Consider the following 12,783-nt stretch of genomic DNA (forward strand, 5'->3'; position numbering starts at 1 on the left):
TGTGTGTGTGTCCAGTGTGTGTGTGTGTCCAGAGTGTGTGTGTGTGTCCAGAGTATGTGTGTGTGTCCTGTGTGTGTGTGTGTCCAGTGTGTGTGTGTGTGTAAACTGTGTGTGTGTGTGTATTTGTCCAGTGTGTGTTTGTCCAGTGTGTGTGTATGTGTGTGTGTATTTGTCCAGTGTGTATTTGTCCTGTGTGTGTCCTGTGTGTGTGTGTCGTGTGTGTGTGTGTCCACTGTGTGTGTGTGTGTGTATTTGTCCAGTGTGTGTGTGTCCAGAGTGTGTGTGTGTCCTGTGTGTGTCCTGTGTGTGCGTGTCGTGGGTGTGTGTGTCCACTGTGTGTGTGTGTGTGTGTATTTGTCCAGTGTGTGTGTGTCCAGAGTGTGTGTGTGTCCTGTGTGTGTCCTGTGTGTCCAGTGTGTGTGTGTGTGTGTGTGTGTGTGTCCAGTGTGTGTCTGTCCAGAGTGTGTGTCTGTCCAGAGTGTGTGTGTGTCCAGTGTGTGTGTGTGTGTCGCCTGTGTGTGTGTGTGTATTTGTCCAGTGTGTGTTTGTCCAGTGTGTGTGTATCCAGAGTGTGTGTGTTTGTCCTGTGTGTGTGTGTGTGTGTGTGTGTGTGTGTGTGTGTGTGTGTGTGTGTGTGTGTGTGTGTGTGTGTGTGTGTGTGTGTGTGTGTGTGTGTGTGTGTGTGTGTTTGTGTGTGTGTATTTGTCCTGTGTGTGTGTCCTGTGTGTGTCCTGTGTGTGTGTGTGTGTGTGTGTGTGTGTGTGTGTATTTGTCCAGAGTGTGTTTGTCCAGTGTGTGTTTGTCCAGTGTGTGTGTGTCCAGCAGGTGTGCGTGTCCAGTGTGTGTGTGTGTGTGTGTGTGTGTGTGTGTCCAGTGTGTGTGTGTGTGTGTGTGTGTGTGTGTCCAGTGTGTGTGTGTGTGTGTCCAGTGAGTCACCATCAACCCAAACCCTAATGAGTCCAGTGTGTGTGTGTGTGTGTCCACTGTGTGTGTGTGTCATGTGTGTGTGTGTCCAGTGTGTGTGTGTGTCCTGTGTGTGTCCACTGTGTGTGTGTGTGTATTTGTCCAGTGTGTGTGTGTCCAGAGTGTGTGTGTGTCCAGTGTGTGTCCACTGTGTGTGTGTGTATTTGTCCAGTGTGTGTGTGTCCAGAGTGTGTGTGTGTGTGTTTGTCCTGTGTGTGTGTGTGTCCACTGTGTGTGTGTGTGTGTGTCCACTGTGTGTGTGTGTCGTGTGTGTGTGTCCAGTGTGTGTGTGTGTGTCCTGTGTGTGTCCACTGTGTGTGTGTGTATTTGTCCAGAGTGTGTTTGTCCTGTGTGTGTGTGTGTCCACTGTGTGTGTGTGTGTGTGTATTTGTCCAGAGTGTGTTTGTCCTGTGTGTGTGTGTGTCCTGTGTGTGTGTGTGTGTGTGTATTTGTCCAGTGTGTGTTTGTCCAGTGTGTGTGTGTGTGTGTATTTGTCCTGTGTGTGTGTGTGTCCTGTGTGTGTCCTGTGTGTGTCCAGTGTGTGTGTGTGTGTGTCCAGTGTGTGTGTGTGTGTGTCCAGTGTGTGTGTGTCCAGTGTGTGTGTGTGTGTGTGTGTATTTGTCCAGTGTGTGTGTGTGTGTGTGTGTGTGTGTGTGTGTGTGTGTGTGTGTGTGTGTGTGTGTGTGTGTATTTGTCCAGTGTGTGTTTGTCCAGTGTGTGTTTGTCCAGTGTGTGTGTGTGTGTATTTGTCCTGTGTGTGTCTGTCCTGTGTGTGTCCTGTGTGTGTCCAGTGTGTGTGTGTGTGTGTGTCCAGTGTGTGTGTGTGTGTGTGTGTGTGTGTGTGTGTGTGTGTGTGTGTGTGTGTGTGTGTCCAGCGTGTGTGTGTGTCATGTGTGTGTGTGTCCAGTGTGTGTGTGTGTCCTGTGTGTGTCCACTGTGTGTGTGTGTATTTGTCCAGTGTGTGTGTGTCCAGAGTGTGTGTGTGTCCAGTGTGTGTGTGTGTTTGTCCTGTGTGTGTGTGTGTCCTGTGTGTGTGTGTGTGTGTGTGTGTGTGTGTCCACTGTGTATGTGTGTGTGATTTTGTCCAGAGTTTGTTTGTCCAGTGTGTGTGTGTCCAGTGTGTGTGTGTCCAGTGTGTATTTGTCCAGTGTGTGTGTATCCAGGGTGTGTGTGTTTGTACTGTGTGTGTGTGTGTGTGTATTTGTCCAGTTTATGTGTGTGTGTGTGTGTGTCCAGCGTGTGTGTGTGTGTCCAGTGTGTGTGTGTGTCCTGTGTGTGTCCACTGTGTGTGTGTGTGTATTTGTCCAGTGTGTGTGTGTGTCCAGAGTGTGTGTGTGTCCAGTGTGTGTGTGTGTTTGTCCTGTGTGTGTGTGTGTGTCCACTGTGTATGTGTGTGTGTACTTGTCCAGAGTTTGTTTGTCCAGTGTGTGTGTGTCCAGTGTGTGTGTGTCCAGTGTGTATTTGTCCAGTGTGTGTGTATCCAGAGTGTGTGTGTTTGTCCTGTGTGTGTGTGTGTGTGTGTGTACTTGTCCAGAGTTTGTTTGTCCAGTGTGTGTGTGTCCAGTGTGTGTGTGTCCAGTGTGTGTGTGTCCAGCAGGTGTGTGTGTCCAGTGTGTGTGTGTGTGTGTGTGTGTGTGTGTGTCCACTGTGTGTGTGTGTCATGTGTGTGTGTGTCCAGTGTGTGTGTGTGTCCTGTGTGTGTCCACTGTGTGTGTGTGTATTTGTCCAGTGTGTGTGTGTCCAGAGTGTGTGTGTGTCCAGTGTGTGTCCACTGTGTGTGTGTGTATTTGTCCAGTGTGTGTGTGTCCAGAGTGTGTGTGTGTGTGTTTGTCCTGTGTGTGTGTGTGTCCACTGTGTGTGTGTGTGTGTGTCCACTGTGTGTGTGTGTCATGTGTGTGTGTGTCCAGTGTGTGTGTGTGTGTCCTGTGTGTGTCCACTGTGTGTGTGTGTATTTGTCCAGAGTGTGTTTGTCCTGTGTGTGTGTGTGTCCACTGTGTGTGTGTGTGTGTGTGTGTATTTGTCCAGAGTGTGTTTGTCCTGTGTGTGTGTGTGTCCTGTGTGTGTGTGTGTGTGTGTATTTGTCCAGTGTGTGTTTGTCAAGTGTGTGTGTGTGTGTGTGTGTATTTGTCCTGTGTGTGTGTGTGTCCTGTGTGTGTCCTGTGTGTGTCCAGTGTGTGTCCAGTGTGTGTGTGTGTGTGTCTGTCCAGTGTGTGTGTGTGTGTGTGTGTGTGTGTGTGTGTGTGTGTGTGTGTGTGTGTGTGTGTGTGTGTGTGTGTGTGTGTGTGTGTGTGTGTGTATTTGTCCAGTGTGTGTTTGTCCAGTGTGTGTGTGTGTGTGTATTTGTCCTGTGTGTGTCTGTCCTGTGTGTGTCCAGTGTGTGTGTGTGTGTCCAGTGTGTGTGTGTGTGTGTGTGTGTGTGTGTGTGTGTGTGTGTGTGTCCAGCATGTGTGTGTGTCATGTGTGTGTGTGTCCAGTGTGTGTGTGTGTCCTGTGTGTGTCCACTGTGTGTGTGTATTTGTCCAGTGTGTGTGTGTCCAGAGTGTGTGTGTGTCCAGTGTGTGTGTGTGTTTGTCCTGTGTGTGTGTGTGTCCTGTGTGTGTGTGTGTGTGTGTGTCCACTGTGTATGTGTGTGTGATTTTGTCCAGAGTTTGTTTGTCCAGTGTGTGTGTGTCCAGTGTGTGTGTGTCCAGTGTGTATTTGTCCAGTGTGTGTGTATCCAGGGTGTGTGTGTTTGTACTGTGTGTGTGTGTGTGTGTATTTGTCCAGTTTATGTGTGTGTGTGTGTGTGTCCAGCGTGTGTGTGTGTGTCCAGTGTGTGTGTGTGTCCTGTGTGTGTCCACTGTGTGTGTGTGTGTATTTGTCCAGTGTGTGTGTGTGTCCAGAGTGTGTGTGTGTCCAGTGTGTGTGTGTGTTTGTCCTGTGTGTGTGTGTGTGTCCACTGTGTATGTGTGTGTGTACTTGTCCAGAGTTTGTTTGTCCAGTGTGTGTGTGTCCAGTGTGTATTTGTCCAGTGTGTGTTTGTCAAGTGTGTGTGTGTGTGTGTGTGTATTTGTCCTGTGTGTGTGTGTGTCCTGTGTGTGTCCTGTGTGTGTCCAGTGTGTGTCCAGTGTGTGTGTGTGTGTGTCTGTCCAGTGTGTGTGTGTGTGTGTGTGTGTGTGTGTGTGTGTGTGTGTGTGTGTGTGTGTGTGTGTGTGTGTGTGTGTGTGTGTTTGTGTGTGTGTATTTGTCCAGTGTGTGTTTGTCCAGTGTGTGTGTGTGTGTGTATTTGTCCTGTGTGTGTCTGTCCTGTGTGTGTCCAGTGTGTGTGTGTGTGTCCAGTGTGTGTGTGTGTGTGTGTGTGTGTGTGTGTGTGTGTGTGTGTGTCCAGCATGTGTGTGTGTCATGTGTGTGTGTGTCCAGTGTGTGTGTGTGTCCTGTGTGTGTCCACTGTGTGTGTGTATTTGTCCAGTGTGTGTGTGTCCAGAGTGTGTGTGTCCAGTGTGTGTGTGTGTTTGTCCTGTGTGTGTGTGTGTCCTGTGTGTGTGTGTGTGTGTGTGTCCACTGTGTATGTGTGTGTGATTTTGTCCAGAGTTTGTTTGTCCAGTGTGTGTGTGTCCAGTGTGTGTGTGTCCAGTGTGTATTTGTCCAGTGTGTGTGTATCCAGAGTGTGTGTGTTTGTACTGTGTGTGTGTGTGTGTGTATTTGTCCAGTGTGTGTGTGTGTGTGTGTGTCCAGCGTGTGTGTGTGTCATGTGTGTGTGTGTCCAGTGTGTGTGTGTGTGTCCTGTGTGTGTCCACTGTGTGTGTGTGTATTTGTCCAGTGTGTGTGTGTCCAGAGTGTGTGTGTGTCCAGTGTGTGTGTGTGTTTGTCCTGTGTGTGTGTGTGTGTCCACTGTGTATGTGTGTGTGTACTTGTCCAGAGTTTGTTTGTCCAGTGTGTGTGTGTCCAGTGTGTGTGTGTCCAGTGTGTATTTGTCCAGTGTGTGTGTATCCAGAGTGTGTGTGTTTGTCCTGTGTGTGTGTGTGTGTGTACTTGTCCAGAGTTTGTTTGTCCAGTGTGTGTTTGTCCAGTGTGTGTGTGTGTGTGTATTTGTCCTGTGTGTGTGTGTGTCCTGTGTGTGTCCTGTGTGTGTCCAGTGTGTGTCCAGTGTGTGTGTGTGTGTGTCTGTCCAGTGTGTGTGTGTGTGTGTGTGTGTGTGTGTGTGTGTGTGTGTGTGTTTGTGTGTGTGTATTTGTCCAGTGTGTGTTTGTCCAGTGTGTGTTTGTCCAGTGTGTGTGTGTGTGTGTATTTGTCCTGTGTGTGTCTGTCCTGTGTGTGTCCTGTGTGTGTCCAGTGTGTGTGTGTGTGTCCAGTGTGTGTGTGTGTGTGTGTGTGTGTGTGTGTGTGTGTGTGTGTGTGTGTGTGTGTGTGTGTGTGTGTGTGTGTGTCCAGCGTGTGTGTGTGTCATGTGTGTGTGTGTCCAGTGTGTGTGTGTGTGTCCTGTGTGTGTCCAATGTGTGTGTGTATTTGTCCAGTGTGTGTGTGTCCAGAGTGTGTGTGTGTCCAGTGTGTGTGTGTGTTTGTCCTGTGTGTGTGTGTGTCCTGTGTGTGTGTGTGTGTGTGTGTCCACTGTGTATGTGTGTGTGATTTTGTCCAGAGTTTGTTTGTCCAGTGTGTGTGTGTCCAGTGTGTATTTGTCCAGTGTGTGTGTATCCAGAGTGTGTGTGTTTGTACTGTGTGTGTGTGTGTGTGTATTTGTCCAGTGTGTGTGTGTGTGTGTGTGTCCAGCGTGTGTGTGTGTCATGTGTGTGTGTGTCCAGTGTGTGTGTGTGTGTCCTGTGTGTGTCCACTGTGTGTGTGTGTATTTGTCCAGTGTGTGTGTGTCCAGAGTGTGTGTGTGTCCAGTGTGTGTGTGTGTTTGTCCTGTGTGTGTGTGTGTGTCCACTGTGTATGTGTGTGTGTACTTGTCCAGAGTTTGTTTGTCCAGTGTGTGTGTGTCTAGTGTGTGTGTGTCCAGTGTGTATTTGTCCAGTGTGTGTGTATCCAGAGTGTGTGTGTTTGTCCTGTGTGTGTGTGTGTGTGTACTTGTCCAGAGTTTGTTTGTCCAGTGTGTGTGTGTCCAGTGTGTGTGTGTCCTGTGTGTATTTGTCCAGTGTGTGTGTATCCAGAGTGTGTGTATTTGTCATGTGTGTGTGTGTGTGTGTATTTGTCCAGTTTATGTGTGTGTGTGTGTGTGTCCAGCGTGTGTGTGTGTCATGTGTGTGTGTGTCCAGTGTGTGTGTGTGTCCTGTGTGTGTCCACTGTGTGTGTGTGTGTATTTGTCCAGTGTGTGTGTGTGTCCAGAGTGTGTGTGTGTCCAGTGTGTGTGTGTGTTTGTCCTGTGTGTGTGTGTGTGTCCACTGTGTATGTGTGTGTGTACTTGTCCAGAGTTTGTTTGTCCAGTGTGTGTGTGTCCAGTGTGTGTGTGTCCAGTGTGTATTTGTCCAGTGTGTGTGTATCCAGAGTGTGTGTGTTTGTCCTGTGTGTGTGTGTGTGTGTGTGTGTGTACTTGTCCAGAGTTTGTTTGTCCAGTGTGTGTGTGTCCAGTGTGTGTGTGTCCAGTGTGTGTGTGTCCAGCAGGTGTGTGTGTCCAGTGTGTGTGTGTGTGTGTGTGTGTGTGTGTGTCCACTGTGTGTGTGTGTCATGTGTGTGTGTGTCCAGTGTGTGTGTGTGTCCTGTGTGTGTCCACTGTGTGTGTGTGTATTTGTCCAGTGTGTGTGTGTCCAGAGTGTGTGTGTGTCCAGTGTGTGTCCACTGTGTGTGTGTGTATTTGTCCAGTGTGTGTGTGTCCAGAGTGTGTGTGTGTGTGTTTGTCCTGTGTGTGTGTGTGTCCACTGTGTGTGTGTGTGTGTGTCCACTGTGTGTGTGTGTCATGTGTGTGTGTGTCCAGTGTTTGTGTGTGTGTCCTGTGTGTGTCCACTGTGTGTGTGTGTATTTGTCCAGAGTGTGTTTGTCCTGTGTGTGTGTGTGTCCACTGTGTGTGTGTGTGTGTGTGTGTATTTGTCCAGAGTGTGTTTGTCCTGTGTGTGTGTGTGTGTGTGTGTATTTGTCCAGTGTGTGTTTGTCAAGTGTGTGTGTGTGTGTGTATTTGTCCTGTGTGTGTGTCCTGTGTGTGTCCTGTGTGTGTCCAGTGTGTGTCCAGTGTGTGTGTGTGTGTGTCTGTCCAGTGTGTGTGTGTGTGTGTGTGTGTGTGTGTGTGTGTGTGTGTGTGTGTGTGTTTTGTGTGTGTGTATTTGTCCAGTGTGTGTTTGTCCAGTGTGTGTGTGTGTGTGTATTTGTCCTGTGTGTGTCTGTCCTGTGTGTGTCCTGTGTGTGTCCAGTGTGTGTGTGTGTGTGTCCAGTGTGTGTGTGTGTGTGTGTGTGTGTGTGTGTGTCCAGCGTGTGTGTGTGTCATGTGTGTGTGTGTCCAGTGTGTGTGTGTGTCCTGTGTGTGTCCACTGTGTGTGTGTGTATTTGTCCAGTGTGTGTGTGTCCAGAGTGTGTGTGTGTCCAGTGTGTGTGTGTGTTTGTCCTGTGTGTGTGTGTGTCCTGTGTGTGTGTGTGTGTGTCCACTGTGTATGTGTGTGTGATTTTGTCCAGAGTTTGTTTGTCCAGTGTGTGTGTGTCCAGTGTGTGTGTGTCCAGTGTGTATTTGTCCAGTGTGTGTGTATCCAGAGTGTGTGTGTTTGTACTGTGTGTGTGTGTGTGTGTGTGTATTTGTCCAGTGTGTGTGTGTGTGTGTGTCCAGCGTGTGTGTGTGTCATGTGTGTGTGTGTCCAGTGTGTGTGTGTGTGTCCTGTGTGTGTCCACTGTGTGTGTGTGTATTTGTCCAGTGTGTGTGTGTCCAGAGTGTGTGTGTGTCCAGTGTGTGTGTGTGTTTGTCCTGTGTGTGTGTGTGTGTCCACTGTGTATGTGTGTGTGTACTTGTCCAGAGTTTGTTTGTCCAGTGTGTGTGTGTCCAGTGTGTGTGTGTCCAGTGTGTATTTGTCCAGTGTGTGTGTATCCAGAGTGTGTGTGTTTGTCCTGTGTGTGTGTGTGTGTGTACTTGTCCAGAGTTTGTTTGTCCAGTGTGTGTTTGTCCAGTGTGTGTGTGTGTGTGTATTTGTCCTGTGTGTGTGTGTGTCCTGTGTGTGTCCTGTGTGTGTCCAGTGTGTGTCCAGTGTGTGTGTGTGTGTGTCTGTCCAGTGTGTGTGTGTGTGTGTGTGTGTGTGTGTGTGTGTGTGTGTGTGTTTGTGTGTGTGTATTTGTCCAGTGTGTGTTTGTCCAGTGTGTGTGTGTGTGTGTATTTGTCCTGTGTGTGTCTGTCCTGTGTGTGTCCTGTGTGTGTCCAGTGTGTGTGTGTGTGTCCAGTGTGTGTGTGTGTGTGTGTGTGTGTGTGTGTGTGTGTGTGTGTGTGTGTGTGTGTCCAGCGTGTGTGTGTGTCATGTGTGTGTGTGTCCAGTGTGTGTGTGTGTCCTGTGTGTGTCCAATGTGTGTGTGTATTTGTCCAGTGTGTGTGTGTCCAGAGTGTGTGTGTGTCCAGTGTGTGTGTGTGTTTGTCCTGTGTGTGTGTGTGTCCTGTGTGTGTGTGTGTGTGTGTGTCCACTGTGTATGTGTGTGTGATTTTGTCCAGAGTTTGTTTGTCCAGTGTGTGTGTGTCCAGTGTGTGTGTGTCCAGTGTGTATTTGTCCAGTGTGTGTGTGTGTGTGTGTGTCCAGCGTGTGTGTGTGTCATGTGTGTGTGTGTCCAGTGTGTGTGTGTGTGTCCTGTGTGTGTCCACTGTGTGTGTGTGTATTTGTCCAGTGTGTGTGTGTCCAGAGTGTGTGTGTGTCCAGTGTGTGTGTGTGTTTGTCCTGTGTGTGTGTGTGTGTCCACTGTGTATGTGTGTGTGTACTTGTCCAGAGTTTGTTTGTCCAGTGTGTGTGTGTCTAGTGTGTGTGTGTCCAGTGTGTATTTGTCCAGTGTGTGTGTATCCAGAGTGTGTGTGTTTGTCCTGTGTGTGTGTGTGTGTGTACTTGTCCAGAGTTTGTTTGTCCAGTGTGTGTGTGTCCAGTGTGTGTGTGTCCTGTGTGTATTTGTCCAGTGTGTGTGTATCCAGAGTGTGTGTATTTGTCATGTGTGTGTGTGTCCAGAGTGTGTGTGTGTCCTGTGTGTGTGTGTCCACTGTGTGTGTGTGTGTGTGTGTGTGTGTGTGTGTGTGTGTGTGTGTGTGTGTGTGTGTATTTGTCCAGTGTGTGTGTGTCCAGCAGGTGTGTGTGTCCAGTGTGTGTGTGTGTGTGTCCAGTATGTGCGTGTGTGTGTGTGTGTGTGTGTCCAGTGTGTGTGTGTGTGTGTGTCCAGTGTGTGTGTGTGTGTGTGTCCAGTGTGTGTGTGTGTGTGTTTTTGTCAAGTGTGTTATTATTTACAGGGACACTGAGGAGTTGTAAAAAACCCCAAACCCTGGATAAAGGGGCTCAGTGAATGTGGAGTTGAATGTGATCAGGTGGGTCAGTGTGTCAGAGGAGGCTCTATAGAAGGACAGAGTGCCGGCTGGCCAGTCCAGATACACTCCTACTCTGTGGGAGCTGGAGGAGGGGACGTCTATGGTAGTGGGATTATTATTGTGCCAGGCAATGTAACTGTTGTCAGAGCAGAACAGACTCCAGGACTTGTCATTCCATCCAAGACAACAGTCATTAACCCCTCCTCTCCTGCTGATTCCTTTATATGTCACTCCTATATCAGCCCCCCCACTCCACTCTACCTCCCAGTAACAGCACCCAGTCAGACCCTCTCTACACAGCACCTGTCCACAGTCCTCAAATCTCTCTGGGTGATCAGGATACGGCTGCTCCTCTGTCCTCCATGTCACCTTTCTGTTCTCCTCAGACAGAGAGAGGAGTCTGTTTACTGTGTTTGGGTCCAGTGTGAGATCACAGACATCTGATGGATGAAACCAGACACAATATTAGAAATCATCATCATTCACATTAGAATGTTAACTCACTTTTCACTAATTCATTTAATGTAGATGTTTCTAGGTGTCAAAAGGAGAAGTTAAGGTGACTTGAGACTTGTTGAATGATCATATGTTATATTGTATGGTAATATAAAACACACTTATTCCCATTAATTACACACACACACACACACACACACACACACACACACACACACACACACACACACACACACACACACGTATGCATCATGAACACAAACACATTTCTTATGTAACACGACCACGCACACACATTGCCAAAGCTACTCTTTGTAAACTTTGGTGTCCCTGATTTCTGCTTCTGTAGAACTACAGCTGATATTTAATGTGACCAAGTCAGTAATGATGGTGGTCTTTGACTTAACTTGAATTAAGACTTATTCTTAGTCATATTCTTCACAGCTGTCAACATTCACATTTTCTAAGCCCAGGTTTCATTCTGTTCTCTCCACCATGTTCCACACTGTAGCGGTAAGCAGAAGAACAGACAGTCATTGAGGGATACACCTGAACACTCACACACACACACACACACACACACACGCATGGATATACAGCATATAACTTCAAGCAAATGTTTGTCTGTGTGTGTGTGTGTGTTCGTGTCCAATTTGTGCGTGTGGGTGTCCAGTGAGTGTGTGTCACTGGACACACATAGATATAATTCTGTCTAAGTGGTGATTAGTGACTTTGTCCAAGTGGTGGTAAGAATGTCTTAACCAGCCTGATAAGTCCAACATGTCTGATATGAACATTGACATAAACCCTCTACATACTTGAGTTTCTCCAGTCTGCAGTGTGGATCCTCCAGTCCAGCAGAGAGCAGTCTGACTCCTGAGTCTCCTGGGTGATTGTAGCTCAGGTCCAGCTCTCTCAGGTGTGAGGGGTTTGACCTCAGAGCTGAGCCCAGAGAAGCACAGCCTTCCTCTGTGACTAGACAGCCTGACAGCCTGACAAAGAGGAATCAGATTTAGATTGTATTGAGTATACAGTCCACACCATATCTATTTAGACAGTGAGGTATCAGATTTAGATTGTATTGAGTATACAGTCCACACCATATCTAGTTTGACATTTATTTATTTATTTACATATTTAGACAGTGAAGCTAACATTTTAAATGTGTCTCTCTCACTTTATGTATCTAGTCCCACCGTTTGAAGAAGTCATAAATATTCTGACCAATTAACGTATAGTGTATTAAAGTTGTCAAAAGTTAATTATTTGGTCCCATATTCTTTAAATACAATGACTACATCAGCCTGTGACTGGCATGATCGAGAAAAATGATGAATGAATCATGAATAATGATGAGTGAGAAAGTTACAGAGGCTACAACAAAACATACTAACCTCTAACTATTACCAATAACAGAGACTACAACAAAACATGCTAACCTCTCACCATTACCAAAAACAGAGGCTACAACAAAACATGCTAAACTCTCACCATTACCAATAACAGAGGCTACAACAAAATATGCTAACCTCTCACAATTACCAATAACAGAGGCTACAACAAAACATACTAACCTCTCACCATTACCAATAACAGATTAACCATTAACCTCAAATAAAAGGTGACATTCTGTACTGTTGCCTAATTTGAAACATTGTATCTCAAATCCAAAATGTTGGAGCACCAAATGTAAAACTGTAAGCTTCACTGTCCAAACACATATGGTGTGGACTATGTGTGCCTGGTAAACACATGTGGATCTGGTGAACAGTTATCACTTGTTGACCAACTACAGGAATACTGACCTCAGAGTCTCCAGTTTACAGTGGGGATTCTCCAGTCCATCAGAGAGCAGCTTCACTCCTGAATCCTTCAGGTCATTGTTACTCAGGACCAGCTCTCTCAAGTGTGAGGGGTTTGACTCCAGAGCTGAGACCAGAGAAGCACAGCCTTCCTCTGTGACTAGACAGCCTGACAGCCTGCAAAGAGTCAAAACATATTAAAACCACTGGACTGGTTTTAGCGAGCCTGAAAAGTCAAACATGTCTGATATGAACATTGACATGAACCCTCTACATACTTGAGTTTCTCCAGTCTGCAGTGTGGATCCTCCAGTCCAGCAGAGAGCAGTCTGACTCCTGAGTCTCCTGGGTGATTGTAGCTCAGGTCCAGCTCTCTCAGGTGTGAGGGGTTTGACCTCAGAGCTGAGACCAGAGAAGCACAGCCTTCCTCTGTTACTCCACAGCCTGACAGCCTGACAAAGAGATCATCATGACTTCACAAACACACTGTTAATTTAACACCAGAAGTGTAGAAGGACAATGGCAGATGCATTTGGTTTATTCTCTCAAACAGCATATATATTAATCTTCCGTTTCCTAGAATTGTTTGCTCATACAGTGCATTGAGAAAGTATTCGGCCCCCTTGAACTTTGCGAACTTTTGCCACATTTCAGGCTTCAAACATAAAGATATAAAACTGTATTTTTTTTGTGAAGAATCAACAACAAGTGGGACACAATCATGAAGTGGAACGACATTTATTGGATATTTCAAACTCTTTTAACAAATCAAAAACTGAAAAATTGGGAGTGCAAAATTATTCAACCCCTTTACTTTCAGTGCAGCAAACTCTCTCCAGAAGTTCATTGAGGATCTCTGAATGATCCAATGTTGACCTAAATGACTAATGATGATAAATACAATCCACCTGTGTGTAATCAAGTCTCCGTATAAATGCACCTGCACTGTGATAGTCTCAGAGGTCCGTTAAAAGCGCAGAGAGCATCATGAAGAACAAGGAACACACCAGGCAGCTCCGAGATACTGTTGTGAAGAAGTTTAAAGCCGGATTTGGATACAAAAAGATTTCCCAAGCTTTAAACATCCCAAGGAGCACTGTGCAAGCGATAATATTGAAATGGAAG

The 12,783-nt window shown here is 47.0% G+C and overlaps 1 protein-coding gene across 1 annotated transcript in view; it reads right to left on the reverse strand.

The window, feature by feature from the left end:
• Window positions 1-605: 605 nt before the first annotated feature.
• LOC135554802 (NACHT, LRR and PYD domains-containing protein 3-like) overlaps window positions 606-12,783 on the reverse strand; it is a 207,778-nt gene continuing 195,600 nt past the window's right edge. Inside the window, exons 7-10 of the mRNA XM_064987240.1 lie at window positions 11,937-12,110; window positions 10,675-10,848; window positions 10,315-10,361; window positions 606-9,840 (exon numbers count right to left, since the gene is read on the reverse strand). Coding sequence (XP_064843312.1) covers window positions 9,320-9,840; window positions 10,315-10,361; window positions 10,675-10,848; window positions 11,937-12,110 — 916 coding nt within the window. The 3' untranslated portion in view covers window positions 606-9,319. The remainder of the gene's footprint in view (window positions 9,841-10,314; window positions 10,362-10,674; window positions 10,849-11,936; window positions 12,111-12,783) is intronic.

The sequence above is a fragment of the Oncorhynchus masou genome, chromosome 14 (genome assembly GCF_036934945.1).
Source record: "Oncorhynchus masou masou isolate Uvic2021 chromosome 14, UVic_Omas_1.1, whole genome shotgun sequence".
In the NCBI taxonomy this organism is placed as follows: Eukaryota; Metazoa; Chordata; class Actinopteri; order Salmoniformes; family Salmonidae; genus Oncorhynchus; species Oncorhynchus masou.